The 24,622-nt window shown below is 43.0% G+C and overlaps 1 protein-coding gene across 1 annotated transcript in view; it reads left to right on the top strand.

The window, feature by feature from the left end:
* Positions 1-24,622, top strand: part of LOC139553244 (dedicator of cytokinesis protein 3-like) — a 373,967-nt gene that overhangs the window by 75,928 nt on the left and 273,417 nt on the right. Inside the window, exons 3-4 of the mRNA XM_071365370.1 lie at positions 15,668-15,751; positions 20,962-21,002. Coding sequence (XP_071221471.1) covers positions 15,668-15,751; positions 20,962-21,002 — 125 coding nt within the window. The remainder of the gene's footprint in view (positions 1-15,667; positions 15,752-20,961; positions 21,003-24,622) is intronic.

The raw sequence follows: 24,622 nt of genomic DNA, 5'->3' as shown, positions 1-24,622 counted from the left end.
TATTTTTAAACCTGCATATTTAGCTAAAAGAAATCCAGGTTAGCAGGCAATATTAACCAGGTGAAATTGTGTCACTTCTCTAGCGTTCATTGCATGCAGAGTCAGGGTATATGCAACAGTTTGGGCCGCCTGGCTCGTTGCGAACTAATTTGCCAGAATTTTACGTAATTATGACATAACATTGAAGGTTGTGCAATGTAACAGGAATATTTAGACTTATGGATGCCACCCGTTAGATAAAATACGGAACCGTTCCGTATTTCACTGAAAGAATATACGTTTTGATTTCTAAATGATAGTTTCCGGATTCGATCATATTAATGACCAAAGGCTCGTATTTCTGTGTGTTATTATGTTATAATTAAGTCTATGATTTGATTTTTGATAGAGCAGTCTGACTGAGTGATGGTAGGCAGCAGCAGGCTCGTATGCATTCATTCAAACAGCACTTTTGTGCGTTTTGCCAGCAGCTCTTCGCAATGCTTCAAGCATTGAGCTGTTTATGACTTCAAGCCTATCAACTCCCGAGATTAGGCTGCTGTAACCGATGTGAAATGGCTAGCTAGTTAGCGGGGTGCGCGCTAATAGCGTTTCAATCGGTGACGTCACTCGCTCTGAGACTTGGAGTAGTTGTTCCCCTTGCTCTGCAGGGGCCGCGGCTTTTGTGGAGCGATGGGTAACGATGCTTCAAGGGTGGCTGTTGTCGATGTGTTCCTGGTTTGAGCCCAGGTAGGGGCGAGGAGAGGGACGGAAGCTATACTGTTACACTGGCAATACTAAAGTGCCTATAAGAACAGCCAATAGTCAAAGGTATATGAAATACAAATGGTATAGAGAGAAATAGTCCTATAATTCTGTGTCTGCATTCTGTGTCTGCATTTTTGCAAATGCGCTTTTGTTAAATCATCCCCCATTTGGCGAAGTTGGCTGTCTTATAATTCATAATTTTTTTGAGGCTAAATAGATTTTATTGATGTATTATATTAAGTTAAAATAAGTTAAAATCATTCAGTATTGTTGTAATTGTCATTATTTCAAATAAATATAAAACATCGTCCGATTAATCGGTATCAGCCTTTTTTGGTCCTCCAATAATCGGTATCGGTATCAGCGTTGAAAAATCATAATCGGTCGACCTCTATTATAGACTGATTAACATGCAGACACAGAATGTTATTGTCACGATCGTCTTGACTTTGAATGGAGGACCAAAACGCAGCGTGTGAAAAGTAAGACATCTTCTTTTAATGAAGGAAAAAACAAACACTTACAAAATGAACAAAACAACCGATCGTGAAGCTAAGAAGAACTAAGTGCACACATGCAACATAGAACATAGACATAGACAATTACCCACAAACGCATGATGCCTATGGCTGCCTTAAATATGGCTCCCAATCAGAGACAAATGAAAGACATCTGTCTCTGATTGAGAACCACTCAGGCAACCATAGACTTACATAGACAACTACACTAGACACTGCCCCATACACATACAACAACCCCTAGACACTACAAAAACACATACATACCCCATGTCACACCCTGACCTAACTAAAATAATAATGAAAACAAAGATAACTAAGGCCAGGGTGTGACAGTTATAGACTGATTAACATGCAGACACAGAATGTTATAGACTGATTAACATGCAGACACAGAATGTTATAGACTGATTAACATGCAGACACAGAATGTTATAGACTGATTAACATGCAGACACAGAATGTTATAGACTAGAGGTCGACCGATTAATCGGAATGGCCGATTAATTAGGGCCGATTTCAAGTTTTCATTATCACTTACTCTCTCTCTTTCTAGCTCTCTCAATCTCTCTCGCCCTCTTTTTCTCTGTCTCTCTCTCTCTCTTTCTAGCTCTCTCGCAATCTCTCTCGCCCTCTTTTTCTCTGTCTCTCTCTGTCTCTCTGTCTCTCTCTCTCTCTGTCTCTCTCTCTCTCTCTCTTTCTAGCTCTCTCGCAATCTCTCTCGCCCTCTTTTTTTCTCTCTCTGTCGCTCTCTCTCTTTCTCTCAATTAAATTAAATTCAATTCAAGGGGCTTTATTGGCATGAGAAACATATGTTAACATTGCCAAAGCAAGTGAGGTAGATAATATACAAAAGTGAAATTAACAATAAAAATGAACAGCAAACATTACACTCCAAAAGAATAAAGACATTACAAATGTCATATTATGTATATATACAGTGTTGTCTCTCTCTTTCTCTCTCTCTCTCTCTCTCTTTCATTCGCTCTCGCTCTCTTGCCCCCATTTCTCTCCCTCTCTCTCTCTCTCTCGACCCCATGTCTCTCTCTCTCTCCCCCACTCTTCTGTCCCAATTTCTCTCTCTTCTACCCCCTCCCTCTCCCTCTTTCTCTCACTCCCCTCTATCTCCCGCCCTCTCTCCCCTCCCTCGCTCCCCTTTTCTCTCTCTCTGTCTCTCTCTCTCTCCCTACCCCCACTTCTACCCTCTCTTGGCCATGGATGCTCTGAGATGCTGGCAGGCATGTTAATGTTAAAGTGACAAGCTTTATGTCACCTGTGCAACTAGAGGCAAAACAACTCTAGATTACCTTTACTACACACACACAGAAACTCATACAAAGCTCTCCCTCGCCCTCCTGATTCCAGCTTACAAGCAAAAACTCAAAAACAGGAAGCACCAGTGACGTGTTCAATACGGAAGTGGTCTGATGAAGCGGATGCTAAATTACAGGACTGCTAACACAGACTGGAACATGTTCCGGGATCCATCCGATGGCAGTGAGGAGTATACCACATCAGTCACTAGCTTCGTTAATAAGTTGATCGACGAAGTCTTTCCTACAGTGGCCGTACCGTACATATCCCAACCAGAAGCCATGGATTACAGGCAACATCCTCACTGAGCTAAAGATTAGAGCTGTCACTTTCAATTAGTGGGAAACTAATCTAGACGCTTAGAAGAAATTCTGCTACACCCTTCCGAATAAACCATCAAACAGACAAAGCGTCAATACAGGACTAAGATCAAATCCTACTATACCGGTTCCGATGCTCTTCGGATGTGTCAGGGCTTGCAAACTATCACAGATTACCAAGGGAAACCCAGCCGCGAGCTGCCCAGTCACGCGAGCCAACCAGTCGAGCTTAATGCCTTCTATGCCCGCTTCGAAGCAAGCAAAACTGAACCATGCATGAGAGCACCAGCTGTTTGGACGACGTGTGTGATCATGCTTTCTGTAGCCGATGTGAGTAAGACCTTTAAACACGTTAACATTCACAAGGCCGCAGGGCCAGACGGATTACCAGGACGTGTATTCAGAGCATGCACTGACCAGCTGGCAAGTGTCTGTAATACCTACATGTTTCAAGCAGACCACCATAGTCCCTGTGCCCAACAATGCCAAAGTAAACTGTCTAAATGACTATCGCCCCGTAGCACTCACATCTGTAGCTATGAAATGCTTTGAAAGGCTGGTCATGGCTCACATCAACACCATCATCCCAGAAACCCTAGTCCCACTCCAATTCGCATTTCGCCCCAACAGATCCACAGATGATGCAATCTCTATTGCACTCCACACTGCCCTTTCCCACCTGGACAAAAGGAACACCTATGTGGGAATTCTATTCATTGACTACAGCTCAGCGTTCAACACCATAGTGCCCTCAAAGCTCATCAATAAGCTAAGGACCCTGGGACTAAACACTTCCCTCTGCAACTGGATCCTGGACTTCCTGACGGGCTGCCCCCAGTTGGTAAAGGTAGCACATCCACCACGCTGATGCTCAACACAGGGGCCCCTCAGGGGTGCGTGCTCAGTCCCCTCCTGTTCTCCTTGTTCACTCATGACTGCACGGCCAGGCACGACTCCAACACCATCATTACATTTTCTGATGACACAACAATGGTAGGCCTGATCACTGACAACGACGAGACGGCCTATAGGGAGGAGGTCAGAGACCTGGCAGTGTGGTACCAGAACAACAACCTCTCCCTCAACGTGATCAAGACAAAGGAGATGATTGTGGACTACAGGAAAGAGAGGACCGAGCACGCCCCCATTCTGATCGACTGGGCTGCAATGGAGCAGGTTGAGAGCTTCAAGTTCGTTGGTGTCCACATCAGCAACAACATGGTCCAAGCACACCAAGACAGTCGCGAAGAGGGCACGACAAAACCTATTCCCTCAGGAGACTGAAAAGATTTGGCATGGGTCCTCAGATCCTCAAAAGGTTCTACAGCTGCACCATCGAGAGTGTCCTGACTGTTTGCATCACTGTCTCGTATGGCAACTGCTCGGCCTCTGACCACAAGGCACTACAGAGGGTAGTGCGAACGGCCCAGTACATCACTGGGGCCAAGCTTCCTGCCATCCATGACCTCTATACCAGGTGGTGTCTATACCAAGCCTTAAGACTCCTGAACATCTAGTCAAATGGCTACTCAGATTATTTGCATTGCCCCCCCCCCCCTTACACCGCTGCTACTCTCTGTTGTCATCTATTCATAGTCACTTTAATAACTCCAGAATGAGAGGATGAGAGAGAGAGAGATGGCCTGATAAAAGATGACATCTTAATTAAATAAAATGCAATAAAATATTATTCGTCACGTTTCATAAACAACCGGTGAAGACTAACTAACAATGAAATGCTGATTTACGGTCCTTCCAACTATACAGAGAGAAAATAGAGAAATAATAGAAAAGTAAAACACGTAATAATAAAAATAATAATAAATACACATTCAGTAACTATAACTTGGCTCTATACACGGGGTACCAGTACTGAGTAATGATAACTAGGTTATATACACGGGGTACCAGTACTGAGTAACGATAACTGGGTTATATACACAGGGTACCAGTACTGAGTAATGATAACTAGGTTATATACACGGGGTACCAGTACTGAGTAATGATAACTAGGTTATATACACGGGGTACCATTACTGAGTAATGATAACTAGGTTATATACACAGGGTACCAGTACTGAGTAATGATAACTAGGTTATATACACAGGGTACCAGTACTGAGTAATGATAACTAGGCTATATACACAGGGTACCAGTACTGAGTAATGATAACTAGGCTATATACACAGGGTACCAGTACTGAGTAATGATAACTAGCCTGTATACACGGGGTACCAGTACTGAGTAATGATAACTAGGCTCTATACACAGGGTACCAGTACTGAGTAATGATAACTAGGTTATATACACAGGGTACCAGTACTGAGTAATGATTACTAGGTTATATACACAGGGTACCAGTACTGAGTCAATGATAACTAGGTTATATACACAGGGTACCAGTACTGAGTAATGATAACTAGGTTATATACACAGGGTACCAGTACTGAGTAATGATAACTAGGTTATATACACAGGGTACCAGTACTGAGTAATGTTAACTAGGCTCTATACACAGGGTACCAGTACCGAGTAATGTTAACTAGGCTCTATACACAGGGTACCAGTACTGAGTAATGATAACTAGGTTATATACACAGGGTACCAGTACTGAGTCAATGATAACTAGGTTATATACACAGGGTACCAGTACTGAGTCAATGATAACTAGGTTATATACACAGGGTACCAGTACTGAGTCAATGAGTAACGATAACTAGGCTATATACACAGGGTACCAGTACTGAGTAATGATAACTAGGTTATATACACAGGGTACCAGTACTGAGTCAATGATAACTAGGCTATATACACAGGGTACCAGTACTGAGTAATGATAACTAGGCTATATACACAGGGTACCAGTACTGCGTAATGAGTAATGATAACTAGGTTATATACACAGGGTACCAGTACTGAGTAATGATAACTAGGCTATATACACAGGGTACCAGTACTGAGTCAATGAGTAACGATAACTAGGCTATATACACAGGGTACCAGTACTGAGTCAATGAGTAACGATAACTAGGCTATATACACAGGGTACCATTACTGAGTCAATGAGTAACGATAACTAGGCTATATACACAGGGTACCAGTACTGAGTCAATGAGTAACGATAACTAGGCTATATACACAGGGTACCAGTACTGAGTAATGATAACTAGGCTATTATACACAGAGTACCAGTACTGAGTAATGATAACTAGGCTATTATACACAGGGTACCAGTACCGAGTCAATGTTCAGGGGTAAAAAGGTAATTGAGGTCTATACAATGTATTCGGAAAGTATTCAGACCCCTTGACTTTTTCCACATTTTGTTACGCCACGGCCTTATTCTAAAATTGATTAAATAGAACATTTTCCTCATCAATCTACACACAATATCCCATCATGACAGAGTGAAAACAGATTTATAGACAACAGAAATACCTAATTTACATAAGTATTCAGACCCTTTGCTATGAGCTCAGGTGCATTCTGTTTACATTGATCATCCTTGAGATGTTTCTACAACTTGTTTCTACAACTTTCTGCAACTTGATTGGAGTCCACTTGTGGTAAATTCACCACATGTGGGTGGCCTGTCAGTAAGTCCAGGACCCAGTTGCACTGGGGTGTCAGGTAAGGTGGAGGTGATATGATCCTTGACTTGCCTCTCAAAGCACTTCATGAAGACAGAAATGACTGCTACGGGGCGATAGTCATTTAGTTCAGTTACCTTCACTTTCTTGGGTACAGGAACAATGATGGACATCTTGAAGCAAGTGAGGACAGAAGACTGGGATAGGGAGAGATTGAATATGTACATACAGTATGTCATGACGTGGTCCTCTTTGGGGATAGCGAGTACCATCCCTCTCTCTCTCTGCACCATCCCCCTCTCTCTCTCTCTTCCCCTACACCCAGGCTCTGTTATGCAGGTCATAAATTCCTAGAGGAGTCTCTCTGCTCATGGCCAGAGTGTAGATAGAGAAGGTTTCACAGGAGAACAAGAACCTCTTCTCCATCATAGAACTTGAGAACTGAACAATGCCCATGTTTTGGAGAATGTGTACACGGTCGGGGGAGAATCCAGCTACGACCGGTCCATTTCGTTTAATGTTTGTGAAACTCATGAGAGACAATACAGCGACATTACCATAACTCTGTTTATACAAGAGTCTCAGTTGTGAGGCTTGCATCTAATTGTTGTATAAAATGAATGAGTAAAGATGAAACTATTTGTGAAATGATGTAATGCGATTATAAACTGTTTAATGAAGGAAACTTCAATTCCCTTTGGAGTTTAACTAAGTCATAGGTACGCCCCATGAGCACAGACATTGATCTGGCGTCATGGGACAGCCCTTTTCTGCTGTTACGAATATAACCCCCACCTTGGGAATTTCCTATTAGACCAGCTTACCTCGATAACTGAGAGGGCAAAGGTTTGAGTAGAGCCCATAAACCTGAGTATAAGCTAAGGTTGTAATGGTTGTTGAAACTCTGAGACTATCGATACCGACAGAATAGGAGCAAAGCCTTGAAACTAATTACTAGCCTGCAGCTAGGAATTCTATACCATTGAATGCGAAGGCCGACAACCGCCGAAACATCTATTCAATAAGGACATTTCTGAATGGGACTCTGAAGTACCCATTCTAACCACGAAAGACAGGCTGATGAACTTCCAACAGAAAGAAGGATGATTCCAACAGAGATCACGACACACTGAGCGTAAATATATATATATATATATTGATTGCAACTATTCCCGAATGAGTGAGCGTTCATGTGCAAAGGATTTCAATTATCTTTCGAGCCCTTCTCAGTCCCTTTGTCTACCAAGCCGCGATACCGTTTTAGCCCACTAGGGCACCATACCTAATTTGTTTGTTTGTTTATGCATTTCTGTGATTATTTAGTTAGTTAATAAATGATTGAGACAATTGATGTATGGATGACTCAGTGAAGACTGGGTTCGTGCAGATAACCAACAATTTACGACATTTGGAATGAGACTAACGAGGTAAAGAATAATTCATTAATTAGAAGACTAATTGATCAGATATTAAAATATCAGAAAAGTTGTATTAGGAAAATTATAACTTTGTAATCTGAATATTTTCCTTGGTGCCCCATCTTCCTAGTTAATTACATTTACATGATTAGAATAATCACATAATAATAATTACAGAGAATTGATTTGATAAAATAACAGTCTTCAGTTTAATGATGCCAAAGACACGACAAGTATAACTAGGAAGTAAATTGACAGATAATAAACAGTAGCAGCAGTGTACATGTGATGAAAACATTTATAAAAAGACCAGTATGGAGCCAGTTGCAGAGGGAGGTGTTTAGTCCCAGGGTCCTTAGCTTAGTGATGAGCTTTGAGGGCACTATGGTGTTGAACGCTGTCAATGAATAGCATTCTCACATAGGTGTTCCTTTTGTCCAGGTGGGAAAGGGCAGTGTGGAGTGCAATAGAGATTGCATCATCTGTGGATCTGTTGGGGCGGTATGCGAATTGGAGCGGGACTAGGGTTTCTGGGATGATGGTGTTGATGTGAGCCATGACCAGCCTTTCAAAGCATTTCATAGCTACAGATGTGAGTGCTACGGGGCGATAGTCATTTAGACAGTTTACTTTGGCATTGTTGGGCACAGGGACTATGGTGGTCTGCTTGAAACATGTAGTTATTACAGACCAGGACATGGAATGGTTAAAAATGTCAGTGAAGACACTTGTCAGTTGGTCAGCGCATGCTCGCAGTACATGTCCTCGTAATCCGTCTGGCCCTGCGGCCTTGTGAATGTTGACCTGTTTAAAGGTCTTACTCCAATCGGCTGCGGAGACCGTGATCACACAGTCTTCCGGAACAGCTGGTGCTCTCATGCATGTTTCAGTGTTATTCGCCTCGAAGCGATATAACAGTGTTTAGCTTGTCTGGTAGGCTTGTGTCACTGGGCAGCTCCCAGCTTCGCTTCCCTTTGTAGTCTGTAATGGTTTGCAAGCCCTGCCACATCCGACGAGCGTCAGAGCCGGTGTAGTATGATTCAATCTTAGCCCTGTTTTGACGCTTTGCCTGTTTGATGGTTTGTCGTAGGGCATAGAGGGATTTCTTATAAGCTTCCGGGTTAGAGTCCCGCTCTTTGAAAGCGGCAGCTCTACCCTTTAGCTCAGTGCGGATGTTGCCTATAATCCATGGCTTCTGGTTGTGGTATGTACGTACGGTCACTGTGGGGATGACATCATCGATGCACTTATTGATGAAGCCAATGACTGATGTGGTGTGCTCCTCAATGCCATCGGAGGAATCGCGGAACATATTCCAGTCTGTGCTAGCAAAACAGTCCTGTAACTTCTTAGCATCTGCTTCATCTGACCACTTTTTTTTTTGATCTAGTCACTGGTGCTTCCTGTTTAATTTTTTGCTTGTAAGCAGGAATTGGGAGGATAGAATTCTGGTCAGATTTACCAAATAGGGGACGTGGGAGAGCTTTGTATGCGTCTCTGTGTGTGGAGTAAAGGTGGTCCAGAGTTTTAACATGCTTTAACATGCTGATAGAAATTTGGTTAAACGGATTTAAGTTTCTCTGCATTAAAGTCCCCGGCTACTAGGAGTGCAGCTGCATAAGGAAAATAACATATTCACACAAGCACTGATATTTAACCGTTTCCCCTATGCTGAGCCCCTCCTACACTTCTGAATAGCCAATCCACCTCTGTTGCTATCCAGAAGATTAGTGATATAGGTTCTTCCTCACTTCATCTAAACTGACCTCTGCCCCAAACTCCTCACTCCTCCCCATAGGAACCCTGATGTCCAACAATAACATATTCTGACAGAATGTAAATGTTCTACATTCCCCTCTCTCAGCTCAGTGACAAGATTAAGTATATTTCATATTTTCAAATTCAGAAGTCAGAACCCATCAGTGACAACTCAGGACTATTGTGTGTGTGTGTGTGTGTGTGTGTGTGTGTGTGTGTGTGTGTGTGTGTGTGTGTGTGTGTGTGTGTGTGTGTGTGTGTGTGTGTGTGTGTGTGTGTGTGTGTGTGTGTGTGTGTGTGTGTGTGTGTGTGTGTGTGTGTGTGTGTGTGTGTGTGTGTGTGTGTGTGTGTGTGTGTGTGTGTGTGCTTCTAAAAGGCTTTCTGTGTAGATGTATTGGTACAGACCTATCTGTCGGTGTTGATGTCCTGACTGGAATACACAGTCTCAGTAACAGGAGCCAAGACTAGCTATTCTCTATTCTGCCACTGACGGCCCGTTGCTTAGTAACACCACAAACATTCTGCCTCCAGAACAGAAAGAACAGCAGGGTTGGAACAGTACACTGGAACAGAACACTGTTATAGAACACTGGAACAGAACACTGTTATAGAAAACTGGAACAGAACACTGTTATAGAACACTGGAACAGAACACTGTTATAGAACACTGGAACATAACACTGTTATAGAACACTGGAACATAACACTGTTATAAAACACTGGAACAGGACACTGTTATAGAACACTGGAACAGAACACTGTTATAGAACACTGGAACAGAACACTGGAACATAACACTGTTATAGAACACTGGAACATAACACTGTTATAGAACACTGGGACAGGACACTGTTATAGAACACTGGAACATAACACTGTTATAGAACACTGGAACATAACACTGTTATAGAACACTGGAACATAACACTGTTATAGAACACTGGAACATAACACTGTTATAGAACACTGGAACAGGATACTGTTATAGAACACTGGAACATAACACTGTTATAGAACACTGGAACATAACACTGTTATAAAACACTGGAACAGGACACTGTTATAGAACACTGGAACAGGACACTGTTATAGAACACTGGAACAGGACACTGTTATAGAACACTGGAACAGGACACTGTTATAGAACACTGGAACAGAACACTGGAACATAACACTGTTATAGAACACTGGAACATAACACTGTTATAGAACACTGGAACAGGACACTGTTATAGAACACTGGAACAGAACACTGTTATAGAACACTGGAACAGAACACTGTTATAGAACACTGGAACATAACACTGTTATAGAACACTGGAACAGGACACTGTTATAGAACACTGGAACAGAACACTGTTATCGACCACTGGAACAGAACACTGGTTCAATGGTTCCCTGTGATAACACGACACTGGCAACAACAACACGAGCACATGCACCTGACATGCCTCTCTCAAATGTTTTCTCAAATGTTTTATCTACTAATAAGGATCTGCCCCTTTTTTTCAATTTTCACCTAAAATGTCATGCCCAATTCTAACTGCCTGTAACTCAGGCCCTGAAGCAAGTATATGCATATTCTTGGTACCATTTGAAAGGAATCACTTTGAAGTTTGTGGAAATGTGAAAGGAATAATACAAAGAAAAAAAACAACCGTTCTTTTGTGTTTTTTTTGTATCATCATCTTTGAAAGCAAGAGAAAGACCATAATGTATTATTCCAGCCCAGGTGCAATTTAGATTTTCGTCACTAGGTGGCAGCAGTGTATGTGCAAAGTTTTAGACTGATACAATGAACCATTGCATTTCTGTTCAAAATGTTGTATCAAGACTGCCCAAATGTGCCTAATTTGTTTATTAATAACTTTTCATGTTCAAAATTGTGCACTCTCCTCAAACAATAGCATGGTATTCTTTCACTGTAATAGCTACTGTAAATTGGACAGTGCAGTAGGAATAACAAGAATTTAAGCTTTCTGCCAATATCAGATATGTCTATGTCCTGGGAAATGTTCTTGTTACTTACAACCTCATGTTAATCACATTAGCCTACGTTAGCTCAACCGTCCCGTGGGTCAGTCTCTCTGGGTCAGTGTCTAAGAGGGATTACGGCTGTGAGTCTCTCTGGGTCAGTGTCTAAAAGGGATTACAGCTGTGAGTATCTCTGGGTCAGTCTCTCTGGGTCAGTGTCTAAGAGGGATTACAGCTGTGAGTCTCTCTGGGTTAGTGTTTCTGGGTCAGTCTCTCTGGGTCAGTCTCTCTGGGTCAGTGTCTAAGAGGGATTATAGCTGTGAGTCTCTCTGGGTTAGTGTTTCTGGGTCAGTCTCTCTGGGTCAGTCTCTCTGGGTTAAAAAAATCTTCATAGTCTGTGTAATTGGTTGTTGATAATTGCTCGACAATCATTTTCAGGTCTTGCCATAGATTTACAAGTAGATTTAAGTTAAAACTGTAACTCAGCCACTCAGGAACATTCACTGTCTTCTTGGTAAGCAACTCCAGTGTATATTTGGCCTTGTGTTTTAAGTTATTGTCCTGTTGATAGGTGAATTCATCTCCCGGTGTCTGGTGGAAATCAGACTAAACTAGATTTTCCACTAGGATTTTGCCTGTGCTTAGCTCTATTCTGAAAAACTCCACAGTCCTTAACGATTACAAGCATACCCATAACATGACTCAGCCACCTCTATGCTTTAAAATATGGAGAGTGGTACTCAGTAATGTGATGTATTGGATTTGCCCCAAACATAACACTTTGTATTCAGGACAAAACGTTAATTGGTTTGCCACATTTTTTGCAGTATTACTTTAGTGCCTTGTTGCATGCCGGGTGCAATTTTTTGTAATATTTGTATTCTGTACAGGCTTCCTTCTTTTCACTCTGTCATTTAGGTTAGTATTGTGGAGTAACTACAATGTTGTTGATCCATCCTCAGTTTTCTCCTATCACAGCCATTAAACTCTGTTTTAAAGTCACCATTGGTCTCATGGTGAAATCCCTGAGCTGTTTCCTTCCTCTCCGGCAACTGAGTTAGGAAGGACGCCTGTATCTTTGTAGTGACTGGGTGTATTGATACATCATCGAAATAGTAATTAATAACTTCACCATGCTCAAAAGGATAGTCAACTAGGTGCCCTTCTTTGCGAGACATTGGAAAACCTCCCTGGTCTTTGTGGTTAAATCTGTGTTAGAAATTCACTGCTTGACTGAGGGACCTTACAGATAATTGTATGTGTGGGGTACAGAGAGGCATGTCAAAGAAAGCATGTTAAACACTATTATTGTACACAGAGTCCATGCAACTTATTATATGACTTGTTAAGCACATTTTTACTCCTGAACTTATTCAGGCTTGTCATAACAAAGGGGTTGAATACTTATTGACTCAAGATATGTCAGCTTTTCATTTGTAATTAATTTGTAAACATTTTGAAAAACATAATTCCACTTTTACATTATTGCGGAATTGTGTGTAGGCCAGTGACAAATCATATACATTTAATCCATTTTTTATTCAGGCTGTAACAAAACATTTTGGAAAAAGTAAAGGGGTGTGAATACTTTCTGAAGACGCTGTAGGTATCTTGTATATTAGATCATCACTGTTTCCCAGGGAGTCCTGGTATCCATTAAAACAGAAACAAAATCTTGACATTTTTTACTAAATAAATAAATAAAACATAACAAAACATAATATAAACACATTACAGTTACACAAAGAGATTCACATGACATTAACAGCTTAATTAGCTTGGCAGCTGTTCTATATTCTAATGGATTCCATACATTCCTGCTGTTTGCTACTATGTCCGTGTCAGTCTACTAATCCTGTAATATACTAAAAGCATCATTAGAGGAGACGACTGGCCCACTTTACAGTCCTGGGCTTAACTTGAAGCTTTATGAAAAGACAGGCAGCCATTGAAGTATAATCGAGAGAGAGAGAGAGAGAGAGAGAGAGAGAGAGAGAGAGAGAGAGAGAGAGAGAGAGAGAGAGAGAGAGAGAGAGAGAGAGAGAGAGAGAGAGAGAGAGAGAGAGAGAGAGAGAGAGAGAGAGAGAGAGAGAGAGAGAGAGAGAGAGAGAGAGAGAGAGAGAGAGAGAGAGAGAGAGAGAGAGAGAGAGAGAGAGAGAGAGAGAGAGAGAGAGAGAGAGAGAGAGAGAGAGAGAGAGAGAGAGAGAGAGAGAGAGAGAGAGAGAGAGAGAGAGAGAGAGAGAGAGAGAGAGAGAGAGAGAGAGAGAGAGAGAGAGAGAGAGAGAGAGAGAGAGAGAGAGAGAGAGAGAGAGAGAGAGAGAGAGAGAGAGAGAGAGAGAGAGAGAGAGAGAGAGAGAGAGAGAGAGAGAGAGAGCAGGCCTGGTCTCTTCTTTTATTAACATGTTATACATGTGTTACTGTCGCTAGGTTTCCATCCAATTGACGACAGATTTTCATGGGAATATTCTAAAATCAGTGTAAAAACAAACAATATGCGCATTTTCCCACCAGAGATGTTTCCGTCAAATTGACTTGTTGCGGATAAAAGGCTGTGCGTGATGACGTAGTGCACATACAAATTACTTTTACGGTTAAATGGGTTTCCATCGCATTTTCAACTTTTCCGGTGTTTTTTTTCTCACAATTTTTTGTTGTTGCATTATATAGTCTGGTATTGGCACGTGCACCCTAGCCAACAGCGATATCTGCATGCTCTTGGCTAGAACGCACGTCTAGCCTATATGTTGAGATTATTATTATGGAAACAAATAGCAGATTATTTTTATTTGTCAAACGGCAGCCAATGATGGATTATCACCAGAATAAAACCCTGGATATTTATTGGAAAGGAGCATCAAGATCATCCCGCTCTTTTCTTTAAACGGTTTCCACTTTCACCACCCTGTGAAGTTCATCACTTCTTTCCTCTGTAGTCTAATAAACTGCACGGTTTCCACTTTCACCACCCTGTGAAGTTCATCGTAACTCATTTCCTCTGTAGTCTAATAAACTGCACGGTTTCCTGATGAGTCATAGTGGGAGGACCACACACACCATGTCATCGCGTGACTCCATGTTTACTTTGATATGATGGAGAGAGTAGAGACGGAGAAAGAGAGAGCAGAGATAGAATATAGAAATAGAGAGAGAGTAGAGGGAGAGGAGAGATATAATATAGAATTAGAGAGGGAGTAGAGGGAGAGGAGAGAGAGAGAGTAGAGACGGAGAAAGAGAGAGCAGAGATAGAAGTAGAGGGGGAGAGTAGAGGGAGAGGAGAGGAGACATAGATACATAAATGTGTTATTATGTGTTCAGTGTTTTTGCATATTCAGTTGCTGTACTATGTGCTAGAGAGAGAGAGAGAGAGAGGGGGATGGAGAGATAGAGGGGATGGAGAGATAGAGGGGATGGAGAGAAAGAGAGAGAGAGAGCAAGAGAGAGAGAGGGGAGAGAGAGAGAGAGAGAGAGAGAGAGAGAGAGAGAGAGAGAGAGAGAGAGAGAGAGAGAGAGAGAGGGGGGTGGAGAGAGAGAGGGGGGTGGAGAGAGAGAGGGGGATGGAGAGAGAGAGAGAGAGAGAGAGAATGTGACTACCTTTTTGTGACTGTGACAGTAAAGTGTTGTTTTGCCTAGGGGTACTGTATGACAGGATAACAGACTGTCAGTGTCACACTCACATGCCCTGTCACACAGACCTACCAAACCTCTACACTTGCTGTGAAGACAGGGGTCAAGCGTTTTTCTGTTGGGCTAGTGCAGAATTAAAATATAGTTTGTAACTCTTCCTTTGTTGCTACACTCTTAGAAAAACAAAAGGTGCTATCTCGAACCTAAAAGGGTTCCCTGGGCTGTCACCATAGAAGAAGACCCCTTTGAAGAACCCTTTTGGGTTCCACGTAGAACCGTCTGTGGAAAGGGTTCTACCTGGAACCAAAAAATGGTTCACCTATGGCTACAGCTGAAGAACCATTTCAGATGTCTACGTGTCTTCTTACTGAGAACTCATTCTGTCTTTCTTTCTTTCCCACAGTGATCTGTACATTCCGAGGGACGGTGACCCATGGTCTGGCTCTGGAGATAGGAGAGACAGTCCAAATCCTGGAGAAATGTCAAGGTGTGTTATAATACCGTCTTTACACTCTAACAATACACAATAACATCTGTACATAGCTACTTCCTGCTGTTTACGGTACCTTAGTTTCTTTCTACAGTAACAGAATGAGAGAAGCAGAGGTCTCTATTACCTGTGTGTGTGTGTGTGTGTGTGTGTGTGAGTGTGAGTGTGAGTGTGAGTGTGAGTGTGAGTGTGTGTGTGTGTGTGTGTGTGTGTGTGTGTGTGTGTGTGTGTGTGTGTGATTGGACACTCAGAACCAGTGCTCGGGACTTCCGCCGTTCTGCCATCCCGGTCCCCAAAACACAAGTCTACTTGATGGTAATAGCGCTCACCACTAGTGGTACAGTGCATTCGGGAAATTTTCAGACCCCTTGACTTTCCACATTTTGTTACATTACAGCCTAAAATGTGTTAAATAGTTTTTTTCTTCAACACTCTACAGTACACACAATACCCCATAATGACAAATCAAATGTTTTTGTTTGTTGAAATTTTAGCAAATTTCTTAAAAATAAAAAAGTGAAATATGACATTTACATAAGTATTCAGACCCTTTACTCAGTGCTTTATTGAAGCACCTTTGGCAGCGATTACAGCCCTGAGTCTTTTTGGGTATAACGCTACAAGCTTGGCACACCTGTATTTGGGGAGTTTCTCCCATTCTTCTCTGCAGATCCTCTCAAGTTCTGTACGCTTGGATGGGAGCGTCGCTGTACAGATATTTTCAGGTCTTTCCAGAGATGTTCGATCGGGTTCAAGTCTGGGCTCTGGCTGGGCCACTCAATGACATTCAGAGACTTGTCCTGAAGCCACTCCTGAGTTGTCTTGGCTGTGTGCTTGGGGTCGTTGTCCTGTTGGAAGGTGAACCTTCGCCCTAGTCTGAGGTCCTGAGCGCTCTGGAGCAGGTTTTCATCAAGGATCACTCTGTACTTTGCTCTGTTCATCTTTCCCTCAATCCTGACTAGTCTCCCAGTCCCTGCTGCTGAAAAACATCCCCACAGCATGATGCTGCCACCACCATGCTTCACCATAGAGATGGTGCCAGGTTTCCTCCAGACGTGACGCTTGGCATTCAGGCTAGAGTTCAATCTTGGTTTCATCAGACCAGAGAATCTTGTTTAGAAGCAAGACAACAAAAGAGCGCTTTGAGGACATACAGACTTCTGTCATCAAGAGATACTCTTAATGATCGGCTATGAAAAGCCAACTGACATTTACTCCTGAGGTGCTGACTTGCTGCACCCTCGAAATTACTGTGATTATTATTATTTGACCATGCTGGTCATTTATGAACATTTGAACATCTTGGCCATGTTCTGTTATAATCTCCAACCGGCACAGCCAGAAGAGGACTGGCCACCCCTCATAGCCTGGTTCCTCTCTAGGTTTCTTCCTAGGTTTTGGCCTTTCTAGGGAGTTTAGCCACCGTGCTTCTACACCTGCATTGCTTGCTGTTTGTGGTTTTAGGCTGGGTTTCTGTACAAGCACTTTGAGATATCAGCTGATGTACGAAGGGCTATATAAATACATTTGATTTGATTTGATGAAGTGCTTTGAGAGACTAGTCAAGGATCATATCACCTCCACCCTACCTGACACCCTAGATCCACTTCCGTTTGCATACCGCCCCAGTAGGTCCACAGACGATGCAATTGCCATCACACTGCACACTGCCCTAACCCATCTGGACAAGAGGAATACCTATGTAAGAATGCTGTTCATTGACTACAGCTCAGCATTCAACACCATAATACCCTCCAAGCTCGTTATCAAGCTGGAGGCCCTGGGTCTGAACCCCGCCCTCTGCAACTGGGTCCTGGACTTTCTGACAGGCCGCCCCCAGGTGGTGAAGGTAGGAAACAACATCTCCACCCCACTGGACCCTCAACACAGGGGCCTCACAAGGTGCGTTCTCAGCCCTCTCCTGTACTCCCTGTTCACCCACGACTTTGTGGCCATGCACGCCTCCAACTCATTCATCAAGTTTGCAGACGAGTAGTAGGCTTGATTACCAACAACGACAAGACGGCGAGGTCAGTACAGGTGCATCAAAGCGGGGACCGAGAGACTGAAAAACAGCTTCTATCTCAAAGCCATCAGATTGTTAAACAGTCATCACTAACACAGAGAGGCTGCTGCCAACATACAGACTTGAAATCATTGGCCACTTTAATAAATGGAACACTAGTCACTTTAAGAATGTTTACATATCTCACATTACTCATCTCATATGTATATACTGTATACTGTATCCTTCACTATCTATTATTTACTATCTATTGCATCTTAGATGCTCAGTCACTGCTCATCCATATATTTTATATATTCACATCCCATTCCTTTATTAGATTGTGTGTATTAGGTTTTATTGTGGACTTGTTAGATATTACCTGTTAGATACTGCTGCATTGTCGGATCTAGAAGCACAAGCATTTCGCTACACTCACAATAACATCTGCTAACCATGTGTATGTGACCAATAACATCTGCTAACCACGTGTATGTGACCAATAACATCTGCTAACCATGTGTATGTGACCAATAACATCTGCTAACCATGTGTATGTGACCAATAACATCCGCTAACCATGTGTATGTGACCAATAACATCTACTAACCATGTGTATGTGACCAATAACATCTGCTAACCATGTGTATGTGACCAATAACATCTGCTAACCATGTGTATGTGACCAATAACATCTGCTAACCATGTGTATGTGACCAATAACATCTGCTAACCATGTGTATGTGACCAATAACATCTGCTAACCATGTGTATGTGACCAATAACATCTGCTAACCATGTGTATGTGACCAATAACATCTGCTAACCATGTGTATGTGACCAATAACATCTGCTAACCATGTGTATGTGACCAATAACATTTGATTTGAAAACTAGACTATTGTCTTCAGTCAAAGAAAGAGGAGGACTGCCTCCACACTGCCATGTAATGGCTTGCTTTTATTCACCTTTCCATATTGTACACTGCAGTTAGTATCAAATCACTATTTGACATAAGTCTGAGAGTTAGGCTTTTTCAATGATGTGGTCTGAGGTGCTCTTTGCCATGATGTGCGTACTAGTCTAGACTTCAGTAAAATATTAGGGCTCCATACAGTACTCCAACTTCGACTTTCCCCTTGTTCACAGCAAATTCTCCAGTGTTAAAATTAAATTAAAATGAACACAGTGTTAAATCAACACTGAAAGTGTGGAGTCTGTGGACTCATATGCACAACGGAACAGCCAGCCTAATGTGACTTGCAGGCATGATGTGGCCTGTAAACCAAGTTTCAGGACATTATATTTCACTTTCAGGAAAAAAAGGTTTAGATTTGATCTTAAACAAACTCTGTAATCGTACCCTGCAAGGTTTATACCTTTTTAGTTATAAGTTCCGTTTCCAGGAAACTTCCAATCAGGAATTCTGGAAAATCTGGGAATTTTTGGAAAGTTACCAGAATTTTGCAACCCTAGCTGCAAGTCACATTATGCTGGCTTGCAAAGTGATGTGTAATTCGTATTGGAATCCAGCCAGAGTTAAGATAACAGTTTACATTGTTAATAACCCGCAACCTGCATTCAGAATTTGTACCCCCTAAAGCAGGGGGAGGCAACTAGATTCAGCTGTAGGCTGTTTTTCATAGGAGAGGATGGTCAGGGGGCCGGAACATAATTCTAATAATTTGTACGTTGAAAATTGACCACAACTAAGCCCAAAAGAGATTGCATTTGAAAATAACAATAATTTCATACCTTTTTTTTATTTGTGGGAAAACTTGGCAACAGATTTCCTTTTTTACATAAAAAAAATAAAACTTTTGTACCTGAATTCCTTGGCCCAGTTTTTCAAAAGTTATCTGACTGGATTTCGACAATCTGATAGGACTAAATGTATATTTTTCAAAACTGAAAAAGTAGATTCTGATCGTCCGGATAGGGATAAGGATTTGGTAATCCAATCTGACCATTAATCAGGATTGTATTTGGTTTTTGAATTTTTGAAAACTCAAAGATCGTGATTAGGATAATTTTGATGCCAAACAACAGGATTATCTTGATCCCACTGGACGGGTGGATTCAGGGTGGATTTAGGGTGGATTCAGGGTGGATTTAGGGTGGATCCAGGATGGATTTAGGGTGGATCCAGGGTGGATTTAGGGTGGATCCAGGGTGGATTTAGGGTGGATTCAGGGTGGATTTAGGGTAGATTTAGGGTCGATTCAGGGTGGATTTAAAGAGGTGAATTGCACTACAACCAAAAAATGGCAATGTTAACTAAGGTGAGGAGGTTAAAGAAACGTTTTTACATCTGAAAACCAAAAGTTGATTATGTTAAATGGACTGTAGTATAAATATGTGATCAGTTGTTATATTGAGAAGTGTCAAATACATGCATCTACTTACTTCTAAGTGATATACAAGCTCAATTTTTTTTAAACAAGGTACCTTCAATGTTCCCCGGGAGCTGAAGACATGGATGTTGTTTAGGCAGCCCTCCACACCTCTCTGATTCAGAGGGTTAAATGAGGAAGACACATTTCAGTTGAATGCATTCAGTTGTACAACTGACTAGGTATCCCCACACATCCATTAGACCTTGGTATAGTACCACCGTGGCTGAGTTATAACCCCCATCCATTAGACCTTGGTATAGTACCACCGTGGCTGAGTTATAACCCCCATCCATTAGACCTTGGTATAGTACCACCGTGGCTGAGTTATAACCCCCATCCATTAGACCTTGGTATAGTACCACCGTGGCTGAGTTATAACCCCCATCCATTAGACCTTGGTATAGTACCACCGTGGCTGAGTTATAACACACATCCACCAGATGCTCCCATCAAGCTGAGACGGCTGTCCTAATGTCTCAGATTCTACCGAGCAGTTTGATGCCGATTAGAGTTACATCTCCGTTAGGGGATTTTATCAGAGGCATTCTCTCTTTGTAATGGAGCATCAGTCCTACCTGACCCCACTCACTGACCCATTATCCACAATGTTAAGATAACACCAGTCCTACCTGACCCATTATCCACAATGTTAAGATAACACCAGTCCTACCTGACCCATTATCCACAATGTTAAGATGATAGTGATAATGTTGAATTCAGGGTTTTCAGAGGGTGGGGTAAAGGATGAGATCAGAGGTGTTCTCAGGTCTCTCCTAAACATTGATTTGGTTCTTTCTCTCTTTCAGGATGGTACCGAGGATTCTCCACCAGGAAGCCCACAATCAAGGTAAATGATCTACTCCAATGAGCTCCTAAAGGAAATAAGCTATTTCCCTACCATTCTGTCTGTAGTTCTGGGCTTCCAGAGTCACAGTTTCTCTGGTCCAGTTGAGAACAAGGTTAATTGTTCTCACACCTTACTGTAACAAAAAAAAACTAAATGCTACTTGGGTAGGACCTGAACATCTTAGGGCATGGGTTAGGTCCTGAATGTCGTAGGGCATGGGTAGATCCTGAATGTCGTAGGGCATGGGTAGGGCCTGAACGTTGTAGGGCATGGGTAGGATTAGGTCCTGAACGTCGTAGGGCATGGGTAGGACCTGAATGTCGTAGGGCATGGGTAGGATTAGGTCCTGAACGTCGTAGGGCATGGGTAGGGCCTGGACGTTGTAGGGCATGGGTAGGATTAGTTCCTGAACGTCGTAGGGCATGGGTAGGGTTAGGACCTGAACATCGTAGGGCATGGGTAGGGTTAGGTCCTGAACGTCGTAGGGCATGGGTAGGGTTAGGACCTGAACGTCGTAGGGCATGGGTAGCACCTGAACGTTGTAGGGCATGGGTAGGACCTGAGTGTCGTAGGGCATGGGTAGGACCTGAGTGTCGTAGGGCATGGGTAGGACCTGAGTGTCGTAGGGCATGGGTAGGACCTGAGTGTCGTAGGGCATGGGTAGGACCTGAACGTTGTAGTGCTTCAGGAAACAGTCCTTCAGGAAACAGTGCTTCGACAGTGGACCAGTAAGTCAACTAGCAAGGCATTGTTGTCATTTTATAACAGGTGATGATGAGCAGTAATAAGGGAGTACTAACTAACTCTCATAGTAGTAGATGTGAGTTTGTCTTTCTAACAATCCCCTGGCTTTGTAGACAGCTAATAGCTAACATTCCCCTGGCTTTGTAGACAGCTAATAGCTAACATTAGCCAAAGCCAGCTAGCTACTGATGCAACTCTAAGTAACAGTACAGATGAAGATGAACAACGATCAGGCCTACTGTACATCTTACTGTAGAAATGATCAGGCCTACTGTACATCTTACTGTAGAAATGATCAGGCCTACTGTACATCTTACTGTAGAAATGATCAGGCCTACTGTACATCTTACTGTAGAAATGATCAGGCCTACTGTACATCTTACTGTAGAAATGATCAGGCCTACTGTACATCTTACTGTAGAAATGATCATGCCTACTGTACATCTTACTGTAGAAATGATTGTTGAAAACTAGTCTAGGTTGGAACCGTTGCTATTAAAATACAATAATAATTGTTTTTCTGAACTGGAATCAACTGATTGAAGTGAGATGCTTTTTGAGGTAAACACACTCACACAGTTCTGGGTTGTTCATCTACACCAGGAAGTGGTCTCCTGCCTGACTGAGAAAGCAGGAGATGTTCTGGTCCAGTTTGGCACCACATACAGTGGGGAGAACAAGTATTTGATACACTGCCGATTTTGCAGGTTTTCCTACTTAGTCCAGAAAATACAAAAATCCAGAAAATCACATTGTATGATTTTTAAGTAATTAATTTGCATTTAATTACTTAAAAATCATACAATAGGATTTTCTGGATTTTTGTTTTAGATTCCGTCTCTCACATTTGAAGTGTACCTATGATAAAAATGACAGACCTCTACATGCTTTGTAAGTAGGAAAACCTGCAAAATCGGCAGTGTATCAAATACTTGTTCTCCCCACTGTATCTATGTCAGTCAGGGTTCTCAACTCTGACATACTTTAAAAAACAAGTACAGAAACAGTTTCAAGGCTGAGCATCACCTCAGTGTTACACTGTTAAAAACAGAGCCCAGAGTAGACATGTTCTCATTAGGACTGTGGGTGTGTTTTCTGGTCCACATCTGTGTGACGTGACCATAACCACGACGTTCAGGGGAGGGGAGCACCTGAGCATCGTGGGTATGGGGAGGAGAGGACCTGAACGTCGTGGGTATGGGGAGGGGAGGACCTGAGCATTATGGGTATGGGAAGGGGAGGACCTGAGCATTGTGGGTATGGGAGGGGAGGACCTGAACGCCGTGGGTATGGGGAGGGGAGGACCTGAGCATCGTGGGTATGGGGAGGGGAGGACCTGAACGTCGTGGGTATGGGAGGGGAGGACCTGAGCATCGTGGGTATGGGGAGGGGAGGACCTGAACGTCGTGGGTATGGGGAGGGGAGGACCTGAGCATCGTGGGTATGGGGAGGGGAGGACCTGAACGTCGTGGGTATGGGAGGGGAGGACCTGAACGCCATGGGTGTGGGGAGGGGAGGACCTGAACGTCGTGGGTATGGGAGGGGAGGACCTGAACGTCGTGGGTATGGGAGGGGAGGACCTGAACGTCGTGGGTATGGGGAAGGGAGGACCTGAGCATCATGGGTATGGGTAGGGGGGCAGAGGAGGAGAGGGGAGTGGAGGAGAGGGGAGGAGAGGAGTGGAGGGGAGGAGAGGGGCAGATGAGGAGAGGAGAGGAGGGGGGCAGAGTAGGAGAGGGGAGGAGAGGAGAGGAGGGGGGCAGAGTAGGAGAGGAGAGGAGAGGAGAGGAGAGAGGTGGCAGAGTAGGAGAGGGGAGGAGAGGAGAGGAGAGGAGAGGAGAGGAGAGGAGAGGAGAGGAGAGGAGAGGAGAGGAGAGGAGAGGAGAGGGCAGAGTAGGAGAGGAGAGGAGGAGGGGAGTAGAGGAGGGGAGGGGAGTAGAGGCAGTAACTATCTGCCATGTCCCTATTAGTGTAACTCACCCTGGGCTTTTTACTGAGCTGAGAGTTTACACTCCAATCACCAGGACCTTGAATTATCACCAGCCTATCTGTCAAATCAAATGTTATTGGTCACATACACATGGTTAGCAGATGTTAATGCGAGTGTAGCGAAATGCTTGTGCTTCTAGTTCCGACCATGCAGTAACAAGTAATCTAACAAATTCACAACAACTACCTTATACACACAAATACACACACATGTAAAGGAATGAATAAGAATATGTACATAAAAATATATGAATGAGCGATGGCCGAATGGCATAGGCAAGATGCAGTAGATGGTATAGAATACAGTATATATATATGAGATGAGTAATGTAGGCTATGTAAACATTATTAAAGTGACGTTATTTAAAGTGACTAGTGATACATTTATTACATCCAATTACTCATTATTATAGTGGCTAGAGATGAGTCAGTATGTTGGCAGAAGCCACTCAATGTTAGTGATTGCTGTTTAACAGTCTGATGGCCTTGAGATAGAAGCTGTTTTTCAGTCTCTCGGTCCCTGCTTTGATGCACCTGTACTGACCTCGCCTTCTGGATGATAGCGGGGTGAACAGGCAGTGGCTCGGGTGGTTGTTGTCCTTGATGATCTTTTTGGCCTTCCTGTGACATCGGGTGCTGTAGGTGTCCTGAAGGGCAGGTAGTTTGCCCCCGGTGATGCGTTGTGCAGACCTCACTACCCTCTGGAGAGCCTTGCGGTTGTGGGCGGAGCAGTTGCCGTACCAGGCGGTGATACAGCCCGACAGGATGCTCTCAACCCCGCTATCATCCATTTAAATGTTTTACTCACGTCGTCTGCAGTGAAGGAGAGCCAGCAGGTTTTGGTAGCGGGCCGTGTCAGTGGCACTGTATTGGCATTTAAAGCGAGC

The sequence above is a fragment of the Salvelinus alpinus genome, chromosome 2 (genome assembly GCF_045679555.1).
Source record: "Salvelinus alpinus chromosome 2, SLU_Salpinus.1, whole genome shotgun sequence".
Taxonomy (NCBI): Eukaryota; Metazoa; Chordata; class Actinopteri; order Salmoniformes; family Salmonidae; genus Salvelinus; species Salvelinus alpinus.
This window is presented reverse-complemented; position numbering and strand designations above follow the sequence as displayed.